Source organism: Mobula hypostoma, chromosome 7 (genome assembly GCF_963921235.1).
Source record: "Mobula hypostoma chromosome 7, sMobHyp1.1, whole genome shotgun sequence".
NCBI lineage: Eukaryota > Metazoa > Chordata > Chondrichthyes > Myliobatiformes > Myliobatidae > Mobula > Mobula hypostoma.
This window is the reverse complement of record NC_086103.1, coordinates 14,592,003-14,610,391: the sequence shown is the minus strand read 5'-3', so window position 1 is coordinate 14,610,391 and position 18,389 is coordinate 14,592,003. Positions and strand designations below refer to the sequence as shown.

The following is an 18,389-nucleotide window of genomic DNA, read 5'->3' as shown; positions in this document are numbered from 1 at the left end:
ATTTTTCCTTTTGTATTTGCTCAGTTTGTTGTCTTTTGCACATTGGTTGTCCATCCTGATGGGTGCAGTCTTTCATTGATTCTATTGTGTTTCTTTGTATTTACTGTGAATGCCCACAAGAGAATGAATCTCAGGGTTGTATATGGTGGCATATGTGTACTTTTCCATTGGGATCAATGAAGCATCTATTTATCTACCTTTGATAATAAATCTACTTTGAACTTTTGAACTGCATTCCACGTCTTGCTAAAAATGGGCTGCTGGTGCTGACCTCTGTTAGAACAAAGACATGGGAACAGAATTAGGCCATTCAGCCCATTGAATGTGCTCCACAATTCCATCATGGCTGATCCTGGATCTCATTCAACTCCATACACCTGCCTTCACACCATATCCTTTGATGCCCCTGACTGATCAGAAAACTATCAATTTTTGCTTTAAATAGTCTTGGCCTCCACTGCAGTCTGTGGCAGAGCATTCCACAGATTCACTACTCTCTGACCAAAAAAATCCTTATTTCTGTTCTAAAAGTTTGCCGCTCAATTTTGAGGCTGTGCCCTCTAGTTCTGAACACCCCCCAGAATAGGAAACATCCTCTCATATCTACCCTATTTAGTCCTTTCAATACTTGATAGGTTTCAATGAGATCCCTATGCATCCTTTCTAAATTCCAGTGAGTACAGGCCCAAAGCTGCCAAATGCTCCTCATATGTTAACCCCTTCATTCCCGGATCATTCTCGTGAACCTTCTCTGGACTCTTTCCATTAACACCACATCCTTACTGAGATCTGGGGCCCAAAAATGTTGACAATATTCCAAGTAAAGCCTGACCAGTGTCTTATAAAGCCTCAGCATCATCTCCCTGCTTTTAATATTCTATTCCCCTTGAAATTAATGCCAACTTTGTATTTTCCTTCTTTACTGCAGACTCAATCTGTAAATTAACTTCCTGGGAGTCTTGCACAAGGACTCCTAAGTCCCTTTGCACCTCTGCTGTTTGAATTTTCTCCCCATTTAGATAAGTCTGCGCTATTGTTCCTTTAACCAAAATGCATTATCATACATTTCCCAACGTTGTATTCCATCTGACACTTTTGTATCCATTCTTCCAATTTGTCTAAGTCCTGCTGCAATCACATTGCTTCCTCAGCACTACCTACCCCTCCACCACAAAGCCATCAATTCCATAATCTAGATCATTGATAAACAATGTGAAAAGTAGCGGTCCCAATACTGACCCCTGAGGGACACCACTAGTCTCTGGCAGCCAACCAGAAAAGGTCTGTTTTATTCCCACTCGCTGCCTCCTGCCTGTCAGCCATTCCTGTATCTATACCAGTATCTTTCTTGTTTTGCCGTAGGATTTTATCTTGTTAAGCAGCTTCATGTTTGGCACCTTATCAAACGCCTTCTGAAAGTCTAAGTAAATGGCATCCATTGCCTCTCCTTTGTCCTGCCACTTCATTTATCTACCACCTCATTCTATTCCTATCCTTACTGTCGCATGGCAAAGGCAGTAATCCCAAGATTACTACCCTTGAGGTCCTGCTTCTCAACTTCCTTCCTAACTCCCTGTATTCTGTTTTCAGGACCTCCTTCCTTTTTCAACCTATGTCATTGGTACCAATATGTACCACGACTTCTGACTGTTCACCCTCTTTTTTCAGGATATTGTGGACACATTCAGAACCATGACACCTGAGAGGCAAACTACCATCCATGTTTCTTTTTCGCATCCACAGAATCGCCTGTCTGTCCCCCTGACTATAGAGTGCCCTATCACTGCTGCCATCCTCTGCAATTCCTACCCTTCTGAGCCACATGGCCAGACTCACACCACTGTTGTTGCTTCCCCCCCCCCACCCTCCAACAGAACTCAAAATGGAGTACTTATTGTTGAGAGACACTGTCACAGGGGTGCTCTCCACTATCTGACGTTACCCCTTTCCTGTCCTGACAGTCCCCATTTGTCTGTTTCCTGTAGCCTTGGAGCGACTACCTCCCTGCAGCTCCTGTCTACCTGTCTTATCACCTCTTCACTTTTCCTAACAAGCCGAAGGTCATCAAGCTGCAGTTCCAGTTCCCTAACATGGTCTCTAAGGACAGCATCTGGATGTATCTGTGTTGATGTTTTGGTGAGAATGAAAGGCTGGTGACTGTGTCCTATGTTCTATGACCTGTTTTGGTGAGAATGGACTGCTTATGCTGACCCATGTTCCGTGTTCTGTGACCTGTGTTATGGTGAGAGTGGACGGCCGGTGACTGTGTCCCATGTCCAGTGACCTGTATTACGGTGAGAATGGCTAGCCGTTGCTAACCCGTGTCCTGTTGCTATTCCAGGGCTGACAGCGGGAGGGAGCGGAGCAGACAGGCTGAGCCTCGAGGACCTGTGCTGGACATTGCCCTTGACACTGCCCTCTTCTGACTACAAGGAGAATGTGTTCAGCCCCGAGTCCATGGAGGCAGGGGGCACCGTGGACGGAGAGAAGACCGTGTTCTCTACCTTTGGCAAAGGCGGGGCAGACCACGACTCTGGTGCGGGATCAGGCTCTGGCTCGCTCCTGACCGAGATGGGTGCCCTCTTCCAACAGCTGCTCTCGCAGAAAGCCGAGACGTATGGACAGCCTGGCCCTGACCTCCTTCGCAGACTCTCTGCCCGCTGGAGCGTGCTGTGTGAGGGGGAGATGTCCTCGGGCCGCTGCAGGGGCAGCCGCCTCCCTGGACTGCCGGAATCGCCAGCACAGGGAGCTGGATCTGAGTAGCAACTCCAGTGACGGTGAGTGAATTGTCCCAGAATCCCATTTCCCTCCCTTTCTCACTCCCCTCTAGATCCCACTGCAGAATGTACAGTGGAAACTGCTTACAGTTTCAAACTCCTGGGAGTGCACACCTGACACAAACACTCATGGTCCCAGAACATATCCTACAATCAGGAAAGTCTCTATTTTCTGAGACAGCCGAAGAGAGCTGGACTGGGCATGACCCTTATCAATTTTTATTGATACACTACAGAAAACATCAGTTTGATTTGACCACAAGATTGTTGTGGGTCAAGCTCAGAAACAGGGAGGGTAGAAAGACCCTGATGGAAGTTACAGACCTTCAAGAGGCAGGTCTACAAATCACAATGGGAGCTAGAAAATGCATGTCAAAAGGGCAATGTTACAATAGTCATGGGGGATTTCAATATGCAGGTAGTTTGGGAATATCAGGTTGGTGCTGCATCAGTTATTTTGAACTGGGTGTTGTACTACGAACCAGAATTGATTGGAGAGCTTAAGGTAAAGGAACTCTTAGGAATCAGTGATCATATGACAGAATTCATCCTGCAATTGGAGAAGGAGAAGCCAAAGTCAGATGTATCAATATTACAGTGGAATAAAAGGAATTACCGAGGCATGAGAGAGGAGTTGCCCAAAACTAATTGGAAGGGTACACTAGCAGGGATGACAGTGGAGCAGCAATAGCTGGAGTTTCTGGGAGCAATTTGAAAGGCGCACGATAGATACATCCCAAAAAAGTAGTCTAAAGGCAAGATGATGAAACCGTAGCTGACAAGACAAATCAAAGTCAACATAAAAGCCAAAGAGAGAGCAAAAATTAGAGGGAGGTTCGAGGATTGGGACACTCTTAAAAACCAACAGAACACAACTAAAAGAGTAAAAGAAGGAAAAGATGAAATATGAAGGAAGCTAGCCAATAATATTAAAGATGATGCTAAAAGTTTCTTCAGATATATAAAGTATAAAAGAGACGTGAGAATGGATATCGGACAGCTGGAGAGGTAGTCATGGGAGTCAAGGAAATGGTTTACAAACTGAATAAGTATTTTGCATCAGTCTTCGCTGGGGAAGACACTAGCAGTATGCCAGAAGTACAAGAGTGTTAAGGGGCAGAAGTGAGTGAACTTGTCGTTACTAGTTGTCATCATAGCTTGTCACGCCAGCCAGCCACTCTAATGTTGTTTGGTTGATGTTGAGCAGGTCAGTCTCGGCTAAATCAGGTGAGAGTGGGCAGTTGTGCAGAACGTGTTCAATGTTCTGCACCCTTTCGCCACACTCACAGGATTCGCTGGTCTTTAAACCCCACTTCACCATATTGTCTCCCGTCCTACAAACACCTGCTCTTGCTCTGTTGAGATTGCACCACTTTCGTCTGTCAAGCAGTGCCCTGTCTGGCAACATTTCCGTGGGGTCTTGCACTGTATTGTTTGGTGGGGTTCTGGCTTCTGTTTGTTGCCAGAGGTCAATCCTGTATATTTGGGAGAGATGTTCTGTGCGGTAGTTCGTCCACTGTAGCAAAGCTTTTCCTTGATTTTAGGCGGTTGGAAATTGGCACATGATTATGTAGTGGGTGCCGTGGATCCGAGTTCTGTTTACCTTTTTCAATTTTTGTTGTTGTGTGTCTTCGGATCTCTGGGGGAGCAACGCCTGCAAGTCTGTAAATGATGTTAGTGGGTGTGGGGCGCAGTGTGCCCGTGATTATTCAGCAGGCTTCATTAAGCAACGGGTCTATTTTCTTCGCATGGGCTGATCTGCCCCACACAAGTGCACAGTATTCTGCAGGTGCATAGCAGAGTGCTAGGGCAGTTGATCTAAGCGTGTGAGCATTAGCTCCCCATTTCGTGCCTGATAATTTTTCAAGAGAGAATTGCCAGAGCCAATTTACCCTTGGAGTTTTTGGATGTGGGTGGCAAATGAGAGCGTTCTATCCAATCATTACTAGTGAAAAGGTGCTTCAAGAAACTGAAAGGTCTGAAGGTAGATAAGTCACCTGGACTAGATGATGTACACCCCGGAATTTTTAAAGTGATGGCTGTAGGATTGTGGAGGCATTAGTAATGATCTTTCAAGAATCAATTAATTCTGGCGTGGTTCCAGAAGACTGGAAAACTGCAAATGTCACTTCACTCTTCAAGAAGGGAGAGAAGCATAAGAAAGAAAATTATAGGAGTTAGTCTGACCTCAGTGGTTGAGAAAATGTTGGGAGTGCAATGTTAAGGATGAGGTCTTGAGGTACTTGGAGGCATATGATAAAATAGGCCAGTGAACATGGTTTCCTCAAGGGAAAATCTTGCCTGACAAATCTGTTGGAATTCTTTGAAGAAGTAACAAGCAGGATAGGCAAAAGAGAATTGGTTGATGTTGTGTACTTGGATTTTCAGAAGGGCTTTGACAAGATGCCACACATGAAACTGCTTAACAAGTTACAAACCCAATTGGTATTACAGGAAAGAAACTAGCATGGATAAAGCAGTGGCTAATTGGCAGGAGGCAAAGAGTGGGAATAAGGGGAGCCTTTTCTGTTTGGGTGCTGGTGACTAGTGCTGTTCCACAGGGGTTGGTGTTGGGCCCGCTTCTGTTTGCATTATATGTCAATGATTTGCATGAAGAATTGATGGCTTTGTGGCCAAGTTTGCAGATGATATGAGACAGGTGGAGGACCAAATAGTATTGAGCAGTGGTCCCCAACCACCGGGCCGTGAAGAAACTATACGAGTCAGCTGCACCTTTCCTCATTCCCTGTCACAAACTGTTGAACTTGAACATAGGGTTGCCAACTGTCCCGTATTAGCCGGGACATCCCATATACTGGGCTAAATTGGTTTGTTCCATACGGGACCGCCCTTGTCCCGTATTTCCCCCACTAAGATAGTGCGTTCCTATGAAACCTTTTGTGCCGAAATGGCGTGAAGCGAAGAAGCAATTACCATTAACATATGGGAAAAATTTTTGAGCGTTCCCAGACCCAAAAAAATAACCTACCAAATAACACATAAAACCTAAATAACTCTAACATACAGTAAAAGCAGGAATGATATGATAAATACACAGCCTATATTAAGTAGAAATAATGTATGTACTATATAGTTGGGCAGATGAAGGCAAAACCGATTTGTGCGGAACAAATCGGCCCGTACGTGCATGTGCACCACGTATGCACACAGGAGCCCTCACAAGGCTTCATGGTCATGGTAGTCTTTCCTGGGGTAAAGTGTCCTGGGATTTGACTGCTACTTTTGTCCCTTATTTGAGAGTGAGAAAGTTGGCAACCCTAACTGTAAAAGACATGTTGAGGTGGGTTTAACCCTACTTGAACAGCACCCCACCCCCACCCCCAGTCGGCCGGTCCGCAAGAATATTGTCAATATTAAACCGGTACGTGGTACAAAAAAGGTTGGGGACCCCTGCCCTAGTGTATCTGACTCTACCACCACCTCTAACAGCACGTTTCACCATTCTCTGTAGAAAATCCACTTGTCACCCTCAAACCCCCCCCAGTGTGAGACGGTAGGTTTGGTTTGTGGTGATATAGATTGCCTGGTATGGGATTGGAATCTGACCAGGTGCTTCCTCTGGGCTGGGGAAGGAGGGACCCCACTGAGAACAGACAAGTGTTTGGTTGTGACTCCAGCTTGGATTCGCTGGATTACACAAAAACTGTGAGTGGCGGGGCGGGAGGATTATTTTCCACTGGTACAAACACACCTTTAGCCTTGCTGGAAACAATTTTACAAGTTGGACTTGCAGCCACTGGTCTCTCTGGGATTACTGCTCCTTGTAGAATCACACTTCCAAACCCTTTTCACACCTGTACCTCAGTACAGTCCTGAGTGAGTGCTGTACTCCCAACTTGTCTTTTGGAACAGTACAGTACAGAACAGAAACAGGCCCCTTGGTCCATCTAGTCTGTGCCAAAACTGTTATTCTGCCTAGTCCCGTCGATCCGCAACCCAGCCCATCTACATACTTCTCTTAAAGACAGTAGGGTAGTGGGAGTGACACAGCTCAAAGCATTCTGCAGTTCGGAGCTCAATTCCAGCACTGTCTGGAAGGAGTTTGTACTTTCTCCCCATGAACTGTGTGGGTTTCCTCCCACAGTCCAAAGATTTACCTGTTTGTAGGTTAACTGGTCATTGTAAATTGCCCTGGCTAGAGTTGCTGGGCAGCACAGTCCGAAGGGCCTGTTCTGGGTTGTATCTTGAAAAGTTGAAATTGATCCTGCATGCATTACTTGCACTGGCAGCTCAATCCACTCTCACCACCCCCTGAGTGAAGTAGTACCCCTCGGGTGCTCTTTAATTACCTTTCATCCTTGACCCATGACCTCACCCAGCATCAGTGGAAAAAGCCAGCTTGCATTTACCCTAGATATACCTCTCATTTTGTTTCCAGTACATCTATCAAATCTCCACTTATTCTCCTGAATAAAATCATAAAATGAATGCACAATAAAGTAATTTATGCTTTGATTTAGCCCCTCTACTATTTCATGGCCTGTTCTCTGTTTAGGTCTCAGCAGTCATTCATGGAAGAGGAGGGAGAATCCTTGGAACAGATTGGATCTGTTTCTGGTAATATCTCCCCATCAGTTTCTTCAGACGCCGGATGATGACCCTCCACACATTTGGCTACTTTGATCATCAACGTGGTTGTTCACCATCTCCCCAGGAGGTCACTGGAAGTTCTCCCTCCACCACCAGCCGAGGGCTACTATCCAGAACACCATTCCTTACCTCCCAGGACAGGACCAGTATGGCTCCTCTGCTCAGTCCCAGGACCAACGATCGTCTTGGGTACACTCACAGGATAAATATTTCACACTGAACTTCTCTGACTGATGGCTATTTCAAACTATCTCAGTTAAATATATTTTTCTATACTATTTAATGATTTATTTCTGACCAGTGCCAATAATGTTATATATTTTATTTTCCATCACTGTTTTATTACTCAAGTTGACTAATGTATATTTTGCTGTTAACAATAAAATCTGTGATTTTTTTTTGTGGAATTGAATGGTGCACAGGTTTCTTGTGAAGCTGAGAAAAGCTGATGGTGTCCACTAATATTACATTATTCCTTGCTAATGACTTCTCTGGGTAATACACACGAATAGAATTAGGTCCATCGAGCCTGCTCCATCATTCCATCATGGCTGATTTATTATCCCTCTTAACCCCATTCTACTACCTTCTCCCCGTAACCTTTGATGCACTGACTAATCAGGACCCTATCAACCTCCACTTTAAATTTACCCAGTGACTTGGCCTCCGCAGCCTTCTGTGGCAATGAATTCCATAGATTCACCTCCCTTGGATGAAGAAATTTTTCCTCATCTCTTCAAACTTCAGAAATACAGGCCCAAAGCCAAACATTCCTAATATGATAACCCTTTCATTCCTGGAATCATTCTCGTGAACCTCCTCTGGGCCCTTTCCAATGCTAGCACACCTCTTAGATAATGGGTTCAAAACTGCTTGCAGTGCTCCACGTGAGGTCTCTCCAGTGCCCTATAAAGTCTCAGCATTATACCTTTGTAACGGAAGGCTGACCAGTGTAAGGACGGGGCTAGGGAAGGTACTGAAATTTAAAATTAGATCTATGATTGGAAAGCCAGAAATATAATTAGCTTATGCACACTCACAGAGGAACTCGGCAAGCCAGGCAGCATTTATGAAGAGGAATAAATAGTTAATGGTTCAGGCCAAGACCCTTTATGAAGAAACCTCTAGAAGGTGCAGGCTGATGGACTAGGCAGAGTAACAATTCGGCATGGACTAGATGGGCTGACGGGCCTATTTCCTGTTTGACATAATTTCCAACAGTTACATGTGTTTATTGGGATAAATGTGTCCTGTTTACTGGAAAAAATGCTTACTGGCAACTTCAATAATACCTGATTGAATCTGTGCAGACTAATGCAGGGAGATCAGTGCACTTTCCTCCAACAACAGGACAGACAGGCCACACTGCAATGCACGGAGATTGGCGTGCACTTTCCCCTAACACAGTCGGACAGGAGGCTCTGGCGGCTGAGAATGAAAAAGAGTAGTAAGCCATTGAGTATCACACATGCATCTCTAAGCTAGAGGTTCCCAACCTTTTTTATGCCATCAACCAATACCACTAAGCAAGAGATCTGTTGGGAACGCGTGATCCAACTCACGTTCCCAGGTTGGGAACTCGTACTCCAAACTAACATCAAAGATCCCCGCCATCTTTTCACCGACAATACACCTAGGCAACCAATTAACCTACTAACTTGCAAGTATTTGGAATGTGGGAGGAAACCCACAGTCATGGAAAGACGTAGAAACTCCTCACAGAGAGCGGTGAAGATTGAGTCTGGGTCACTGGAGCTGTAATAGTGATATGCTAACCAAGAGGCTACTGTGCCACCACACCATTTTGTAGAAATTGAGACAATTTCTGCGCCTGTCAGCACACTTTCCATTGTATCTCTACATATGACAATAATCTTACCACAAGCACACACAGCTGGGTGATAAAGATTATAAAGCCCATGTCGGTATATCAAACCAGATGTAACATATGCAACACACATTAAAGTTGCTGGTGAACTCAGCAGGCCAGGCAGCATCTCTAGGAAGAGGTACAGTCGATGTTTCAGGCCGAGACCCTTCGTCAGGACTAACTGAAGAAAGAGCTAGTAAATCTCTTACTAGCTCTTTCTTCAGTTAGTCCTGACGAAGGGTCTCGGCCTGAAACGTCGACTGTACCTCTTCCTGGAGATGCTGCCTGGCCTGCTGTGTTCACCAGCAACTTTGATATGTGTTGCTTGAATTTCCAGCATCTGCAGAATTCCTCATGTAACATATGCAATACTGAATTCTTTCAGTAAACTCCTGTCTACACAAATCCCTTTTGGCCTTTTTTTTCTTTGCCCTCTCTGTGTCCTTAGCTATCAATACAAAATTATGAGGGGTATAGATAGTGTAAATGCGAGCAGGCTTTTTCCACTGAGGTCGGGTGGGACTAACACTAGAAGTTATGGGTTAAGGGTGAAAGGTGAAATATTCAAGTGGAATCTTTTTTTGAGGCGGGGGGGGGGAGAGAACGTCTTCACTCAGAGGATGTGAAGTGTGGATTGAGCTGCCAGAGCAACTGGTGGATGTGGGTTTGATTTAATCTTTTAAGAGAGTCTGGATAAGTACTTGGAAGGGAGTGGTATGGAGGTCTATGATCCAGGTGTGGGTCAAATCTCCCTCATTCTCCTCTGATCCAGGGAATAGTCCCAACTATTGAAACTTTCCCTATAAATCAGGTCCTCAAATCCTGGCAACATCTCTATGAACTTGAACTTAGCCTTTTGTACAAGTGTGGCCATCCACCATTAACATTACATGGTCCAAACAACTTAGAGCCCTATTATATCTGAGATATAGGACAGTTCAGCTCAGTACAGGCCCTTTCGCCCACAATATTGTGCAAACCTTTTAATCTATTCCAATATCAATCTAACCCTTCCTTTCCGCATAGCCCTCCATTTCCCTATTATCCATGTATCTATCTGAGATTCTTTTAAATGCCCCTAATGTATCTGGATCTACCACCATCCCTGGCAGTGTGTCCCACGCAATCCCCTTTCTCTGTCATCCCCCTAAGCTTTCCTCCAAACACCTTAAAATTATGCCCCTGGTATTAGATATCATCTCATGCATGGTGATTGAAACATGGAGGGCTATGGGCGGTGGAAGAGGGAAGGGCTAGATTGATTTTAAGAGAAGGTTAAAAAGTCGGTACAGCATTATGGGCCAAAGGGCCTCTACTGTTTTATGTTCTATTTGCAATGGTTGAACCAAGACTTTGCGGTGGGGAGGTGGTGGAATTAAACAGTAATCAAGAGGACCTTTCCATCAGGATACTCAACTGTATGCTGATTTCTGGGAGTGAACAGCTATTGATGCACGGTAGAACTATGAACAGAAGTCTTGTGTTTTAGACAACCAGGGACGGGAGTTACCAAGGTGAAGCCTTAGAGGTTGTGAGGGGAAACCAGTGAACAATCTGCCCCATCCATCTTTCTTGATGTCCTTGGAGGTGTTCCAGCCTTTGGCTTAGATCCTGGGAACTCTCCTCATCTGTGGAGGGCAAGCCGAAGTTAAACTTGTTTTCGAAAGCAAATCAGCAGCAACATGAACTGTTAAGCATCCCAGATAACTAGAATCGAACAGCAAAATCAAACGGAATCAAGATTAGAATCCCTGTATTTAAGTAACATCACTCAGGAAAGGCCTAGAACACTTTGCCTGTCAATGTAACACGAAGGTTATGCCATCAAACGTGACACAGTATAACAAAAGGGGGGTGGGGGGGGAGGAGATTTAGCCACAGAGTCCATACTGATCTATCTGAAAGTAATCTGATTTAAAAAAAAATTCTCACATTCTCATTATCTCCCCCCACATTCTACCACTTAACCACCAGGGGCAAATGACAGCGGCCAGTTCACTCACACAGCCTGCCCCAAGAGTTTGGGATTGAACCAGTGTCAGGTACCTATATCACAAGCTTAAAGGTGCCGAGGGAATTGGGGTGCACTGTGTGGCCAGGAGGTATGGGTGCTGCACACAGCGATTATGCCTTACACATTCCATGCACTGCAGATTGTGCGCAGAACACTCAGGGCTGTGTTGTACATTCAATGTGGCACAGAGTATGTCATGTGAGGGAGGTGTGATGTGCTCAAGGGAGTGCGGAGAAGGCACGACATGGCACAGAATCACAGCAGTCTCTTTGCTTGCAGATGTGCCCAGTGTTGCAGCAGGACGGGTCAGTGGGCTATGGGCTCAGAACCAGGGGCTGCCACTGAAAGTATAAACAGAGTCGTTATAACTATAGGTGCAACACATGATGAATCACTGTGACTGACCGAATGTGTGCACACATGCACATGTAAGCTGGTATATTTAAAGCAGAGATTAGTTAAGGTGTCAAAGGTAATGGGGAGAATGGGGTTGAGAAGGATAATAAATCAGCCATGATGGAATGGTAGAGCAGACTCGATGGGCTGAATGGCTTAATCCCGCTCCTATGTCTGTGCGCTCGCAGTCACATGTAAGTGTGCATGTATGTGCAGTCACAGGTGGGTATCTGCACAAAGGAGAAAGATGCCGAGGAGTGCACACTAACATTTAAACTGGCAGCATGTCTGGACAGCAAGGGGTTCAATGTAAATTTGGGCAGCAGCTTTCTAAATTAATGGTGGGTCTAGCAGAGAGAGAAATATCCCACCACTGCCCACGGAAACATCAAACAGAGGGCATTTGGCCCCATTGTGCTTTGTGTTTATACTCTACCCAAATTTGTTCCCACTCCCAGAGGTGCCTCCAACCCCTGCCAGACATCTGACTGCTCCTGGTTGGGATTCTACAGAACCGGAGCCTGCAACCTCAGAGGCACAACAACAGACAGGATAAAGAGTTAAAGCACATTGCTCTCCTGTGAAGAGAGAAAGAGAGCAGGGAACCGTCCATGGTGCCTTGCTTCTGAACTCTCTGTGGCAAGAGCAGGGCCTTAACCTAGCAATAGTTTGGTGCGTTTTGGGCCAAGAACCAGGCAGTCTGGGTAGCAACAGCGGAGGCAGACACAGGAGTCTGCAGAAGCTGAAAGCTAGAGCAACATACAATCTGAAGGAGGAACTCAGCAGGTTGAGCAGCATCTGTGAGGACTGTAGACAGTCCACGCTGAGACAGTGAACAGCAGAAATCCCTCAAACTTTGCCTGTCCAAGGAGCATCAAACAAGGTGAGAAGATCCTCTGGCCATGAGGCGGTGGAGCACACACAGGCCTCCCTGACACTTCTCCACGTAAATCATCCCACACCGACAAGGAACGTGTGGCGATCCCTGGGGAACAGCACATTGCAGTCTGTCTCAGATGGGTTGGCACTGACTCGGAGACCCCCACTGCTGAGCGGCGAGGTAAGGAGGCAGCCTGTACTCCACGAGTGGTGCAGTGGGGTCAGAGGTGCGTCTAGTGGAAGGGAGCCTGCGTCGGTTTCACTGGCACGTTGCTGAGGGAGCGGTGCTCTCAGCGTGCCCCGTGCGTGAAGACACGGGGAGGACATCACACACCTCAGAGGGTCGGAGTCACGGGCTGTGGTCAGACCTTCTGCAACGAAAAATAAACCCCTGTTAAGATTATCTTTGTAACACATACATTGAAACATAAGTGAAATGCATCATTTATATCAACAGTCCCAGTATGTGCCGGGTACAGCCCGCAAGAATCCATTAGATCATAAGATGTAGGAGCAGAATAGGCCCATTTGACCCATCGAGTCTGTTCTACCATTCAATCATGTCTGATTTATTACCCCTTTCAAATAAATTGTCTTGCCTTCTCCCTATAACCTTTGACACCCTGACTAATCAAGAACTTATTAACCTCTGCTTTAAATATACCAAATGACTTGGCCTCCACAGCTGTCTGTGGCAATGAATTCCAGATTCGCCACCCTCTAGCTAAAGAAATTCCTCCTCATCTCTTTTCGAAAGGAATGTCCTTCTATTCTGAGGCTGTGCCCACTTGTCCTGGATTGCACGAGGCTGCAGAGAATTGTAGACTCAGCTAGTTCCATCACGGGTACAAGTCTCCTCACCATCGAGGACATCTTCAAGAAGCAACTTTTGAAGATGGCATCCATTATTAAAAGCCCTGACCATCCAGGACATGCCCCCTTCTCATTGCTACCATCAGAAAGGTGGTACAGGAGCCTAAAGACACACACTCATTGATTCTGGAACAGCTTCTTTCCCTCCACCATCAGATTTCTGTATGGACAATGAACACTACCTCATTCTTCCTCTTCATTGAATTCCTTATTTTTGCAATGTATTGTAATTTTATACCTTTGCACAGTATTGCTGGTGTAAGACAACCATTTTCTCATACTCTGGTTTAAGGTGGTGCTACTGAAGTTACTGGTGGGTTAACAAAACAAGAAATACAACTACTTTATTAATAACAAGGAAGAGGCGAGCAAAGGTTTCTTCATTTTGAGGCTGCCTGTTAGGAAATAAATCTCAAGGTTGTATAATGTATACATACTTTGATAATAAAGACACTTTGAACTTTGATATGAGTGCACCTGATTTTGAGGGCAGTGGAGGAGCCTGGCTGGAGGGCAGGATTTGATCAGTTTGTCGGTGAACGCCCCACTGAATGCCTTCTAAACTTCTGCAAACTTGTAGGGGTGCACAGTAGCATAATATAAAGCACATTGCGTTACAGTACCAGCGATCATGGTGCAATCACTGCTGCTGTCCCTCAGGAGTTTATATTTCATCCCCGTGACTGTGTGTGTTTCCTCTGGGTGCTCTGGTTTCCTCCCAAAGATGTACGGGTTAGGAAGTTGTGTGCATGCTATATTGGTGCCAGTTTGTGGTGACACTTGGGGGCTGCCCCCAGCACATCCCTGGACTGTGCTGGTCATTGACACAAATGTCTAACACCATAGAAGATGCTTTTAAGGTGGGTGGGGCATAATTTCAAAGGAGATGTGAGGAGTAATTTTTTTTTAAACAAGAGTGGTGTGTGCCTGGAATGAAGATGTAAAGTTCAAAATACATTTATTATCAAACTATATACAATCTAAAGTTCAAAGTAAAATTTATTATCAGAGTACATGCATGTCACCACATACAACCCCGAGATTCTTTTTCTGTGGGCATACTTAACAAATCTATAGAATAGTAAACACGAGGAAATCTGCAGATGCTGGAAATTCAAGCAACACACACAAAATGCTGGTGGAACGCAGCATCCATAGGAAGAACTACAGTCGACGTTTCGGGCTGAGATCCTCATCTCTTTCTTGGCCCGAAACGTCGACTGTACTTCTTCCTATGGATGCTGTCTGGCCTACTGCGTCCACCAGCATTTTGTGTGTCTATAGAATAGTAACTGATCTGTCACCTTACAGGCAGCCACGAAACAAAGAAACCCAATATAACCCATTAAAAAAAACCCTCACACATCCAACGTTCAGAAAACAAATAGCACAAATAATAAAACAAACCAAATAACATTCAGAACTGAATACAAAAAGAGAAGAAAACTAAACAAACAATAAATATCGAGAACACGAGCTGAAGAATCCTTAAAAGTGAGTCTATAGGTTGTGGAATTTGTAGTGTTGGGGTAGTTCAAGGGCCTGATAGTTGATGGGTAATAACTGTTCCTGAACCTGACTGGCTGGGTCTTGAGGCTCCTTTACTTTCTTCCTGATAGTAACAATGAGAAGAGAGCATGTCCTGGGTGGTGGGGGTCCTTGAAGACAGATGCGGCTTATGGTCTGAAATGCACTGTAAAGCTTTCTGTTAACACTCCGACCCTACAACAGGTCAATCCGTGTTCTCACCAGGCAGTATTTACCTCTCGCCTGCAGTTCTGTTGTCAAGAGCCACAGGTTGCGTGCTGCCTCCTTGCTTCCTCCACGTACAGCCTTCTGATACAATGCCAAGGCTTTCCGGAGGTTCACGGGGAGGCCTGAGGGAGGGAGGGAGACGGAGAGATCAGCTCGCTGGCACACTGATGCCGAAACCCTGCACAGAGCTAAAAGTTGAGGAAGGGTTGAAGAATTGTGAGGCTGCAGTGAGTCCAAGGGCAGAGTGGGAGAAGCAATTTATTTATCACAAAATAACGTAGGAGCATTCTAGAACCCTGGCTATTGCGTTCAGTTCTGTTGCTTCATTATAGGCAGGATGTGTAAACTCTAGCGAGGGTGCAGAGGACGCTGCCTGGATTAGTGAACCTGTATTATGAAGGTACGTTGAGAGAGCTAAGGCTTTTCTCTTTAGAGCAAAGGAGGATGAGAGTTGACTTGATAAAGGCGTACAAGATGATAAGGGGCATAGATGGAGTGGACAGAGAGACATTTTTTTTTCCCCCAAGGCAGAAATGGATAATACAAGGAGGCATTATTTTAAGATGTTTGGAGGAAAGTATAGGGGGATATCGGAGGTAGGTTATTTTATACAGAGAGAGGTGGGTGTGTGGAACACCCTGTCAAAGGTGCTTGGCAGAGGCAGATACGTTGGGAACATTTAAGAGGCTCTTAAACAGGCACCTGGAGGGTTACGTGTTAGGGAAGAGAAGATTGATTGTGGAGTAGGTTAAAAGGGTGGCACTACATCGTGGGCTGAAGAGGCTGCACTGTAATGTTCTAATATAATCAAGGGCTGAGAGAGAGAGGAAGCAGAGGGGAAAGGTGATATGTATATGTGTGTGTGTATATATATAATTTCCTCCCCCCCCGCCATCTCAAGTCCTCTACCAGAGGCCTGGGAGTGAGGGCTCTGCGCAGTATCCTTGCTGTTCCTAGTAGTGCGCTCTTCTGCACCGAGATCCCAGATGTTGTTCCCAGGATCTGTTGGAGCCACTTTCCCAGTCCAGCTGTCACAGCTCCGAATGCTCCTATCATCACTGAGATTACTCTGACTTTAACCTTCCACATCCTTTCTATCTGCTCTTTCAAGCCCTGATATTTCTCTAGCTTCTCATATTCTTTCTTCCCGATGTTCCTGACATTTGGGATTGCCCCATCTATTCCTATTGCTTTCTTCTGTTCCTTGTCCAGTATTACTGTGTCTGGTTGGTTGGCCAGTACCTGCTTATCAGTCTGTATTGGGAAGTCCCACAGGATCTTAGCTCTGTTATTTTTCACCACCTTCTCGGATGTTTCCCATTTGAACTTGGGAGTGTCCAATCCATACTCAATGCAGATGTTCCTGTACACAATTCCTGCAACTTGGTAGTGTCGTTCAGTGTATACTGTCCCTGCCTGCATCTTGCACCCTGCTACTATGTGCTGGATGGTTTCAGCGGATTCCTTGTACAGTCTGCATCTTGGGTCTTGTCTGGTGTGGTAGACCCTGGCTTCTATTGTTCTTGTGCTCAGCGCCTGTTCCTGTGCAGCCACGAGCAGCACCTCTGTGCTGTCCCTCAGCCCTGCCCTTTCCAGCTGTTGGTAGGGTTTTCTTGTGTCAGCCATATCTGGCGATGGTACATCTCATGCAGTGGCTTGTCCTGTCATGGCCTTTAGTCCTCTGGCTCTGCTTCACCCATTTCCATATCCCCTGCCTGCTGTCTGAGGTATTCTCCTAGTAGGTCATCTTTAGGGGCCATCTTCCTGATGTACTCATGGATATTTCGTATTTCTTCCAGGACTGACTCCTTGACACTTCCAAGTTCCTGTCCTTTATTCCGACGGGTGTACAGTCGCTCAACATTGGACCTTGGATGGAATCCTCCATGTATCGTTAGTAGTTTCCAGGTCTTGATATCAATGGCTACCAGTTCGTTCCTTGGCCAGCACACTAATGCAGCTGGGTATCTGATGACTGGTAGGGTGAATGTGTTGATGGCTCTGATCTGGTTCTTCCCATTCAGCTGGTTTTTTACAAGTTGTCTCATTCTTTGGAGGTACTTGGATGTTACAGCCTTCCTTGTGTCCTCATTGTGGCTAACATATCCCTGAGGATCCCCAGTATTTGTAGCTGTCCTGTACATATGGTATGAGGCTTTCAGATGACTCGACCCCTTCAGCCTTGATGGGTTTGTCTCTTTTCATTACCATCTGGCTGCGCTTTTCCAGTCCAAATGACACCCCGATGTACAACCTTGACAGGTCAGATTAGTAAGTCAATGTCTCCTTCACTTCTGGCATACAGCTTGATGTCATCCATGTACAGAAAGTGGCTGATGGTCACTCCACTCTTGAACCTGTACCCATATCCACTCTGAGATGATCTTGCTGAAGGGGTTCAAGCCTATGTAGAACAGCAGTAGGGATAGTGCATCACCAAGGTATATTCCACATCTGATGGTCACATGCTATTGGCTTTGAGTTAGCTTCTAGCATTGTCCTCCAATGGTCCACTGAGTTCTTGATGAAGGTTCCTAGTGTTGTTGACCTTGTATGGAGACAGACATTCCAGGATCCATGTAATGGGCATTGAGTGGTATTCTTTCTGTCGTCGATCCAGGCTGTGCTTAGGTTGGTCTGCTTGGGCTCAGAGCCTCGCATGATTGCTTTGTCTACCAGTAGTTGGCACTTGGAGCCTCTAGTTCCATTACCAATCTGCCTCTGAGCAGGGCTCAGGGATTTACATACATGTTCCTTTAGCTTGGTGGCTATGATGCCTGATAGGAGCTTCCATGTTATAGACAGGCATGTTGTAGGCTGGTAGTTTGATGGTGTTGCTCCTTTGCGAGAATCCTTCATTATGAGTACTGTCCTGCCTTCAGCTAGCCAGTCAGGCTGTGAGCCTGCTTCAAGTAGCTGCTTCATTTGAGCTGCCAGCCATTACGGAATGCGGAATGCTGTTAGTTTTTTTTTTCACCCAAAAGATGTGGATCATGTCTGACCCTAGTGATGCTCAGTTCTTCATACTTGCTGCCCGTTGCTGGACATCTGATATGATGGTGTCTGGCTCTTCCTCTGAGAGATTGCAGAAGCTTGCTTGTTGGTCTTTCAGCCATTGGGCACTGGTGTTATGTGATGCTTCTTTCTCCCAGATACTCTTCCCGTATCCTCAGATGCTGTTTTGGTTGGTTCAGGTACTGGTGTGTTGTTGCTC

General features: G+C 45.7%; 2 protein-coding genes across 2 annotated transcripts in view; one reads left to right on the top strand and one right to left on the bottom strand.

Annotated features, from left to right (window-relative positions):
- pcdh12 (protocadherin 12) overlaps positions 1 to 9,401 on the top strand; it is a 35,050-nt gene extending 25,649 nt beyond the window's left edge. The window contains exons 5-6 of the mRNA XM_063053062.1: positions 2,342 to 2,777; positions 7,294 to 9,401. Of these exons, the coding sequence (XP_062909132.1) occupies positions 2,342 to 2,763 (422 nt within the window). The 3' untranslated portion in view covers positions 2,764 to 2,777; positions 7,294 to 9,401. The remainder of the gene's footprint in view (positions 1 to 2,341; positions 2,778 to 7,293) is intronic.
- A 146-nt stretch (positions 9,402 to 9,547) lies between these two features.
- The window catches only part of dele1 (DAP3 binding cell death enhancer 1), a 71,850-nt gene continuing 63,008 nt past the window's right edge, over positions 9,548 to 18,389 (bottom strand). Inside the window, exons 12-13 of the mRNA XM_063053061.1 lie at positions 15,184 to 15,297; positions 9,548 to 12,918 (exon numbers count right to left, since the gene is read on the bottom strand). Of these exons, the coding sequence (XP_062909131.1) occupies positions 12,620 to 12,918; positions 15,184 to 15,297 (413 nt within the window). The 3' untranslated portion in view covers positions 9,548 to 12,619. The remainder of the gene's footprint in view (positions 12,919 to 15,183; positions 15,298 to 18,389) is intronic.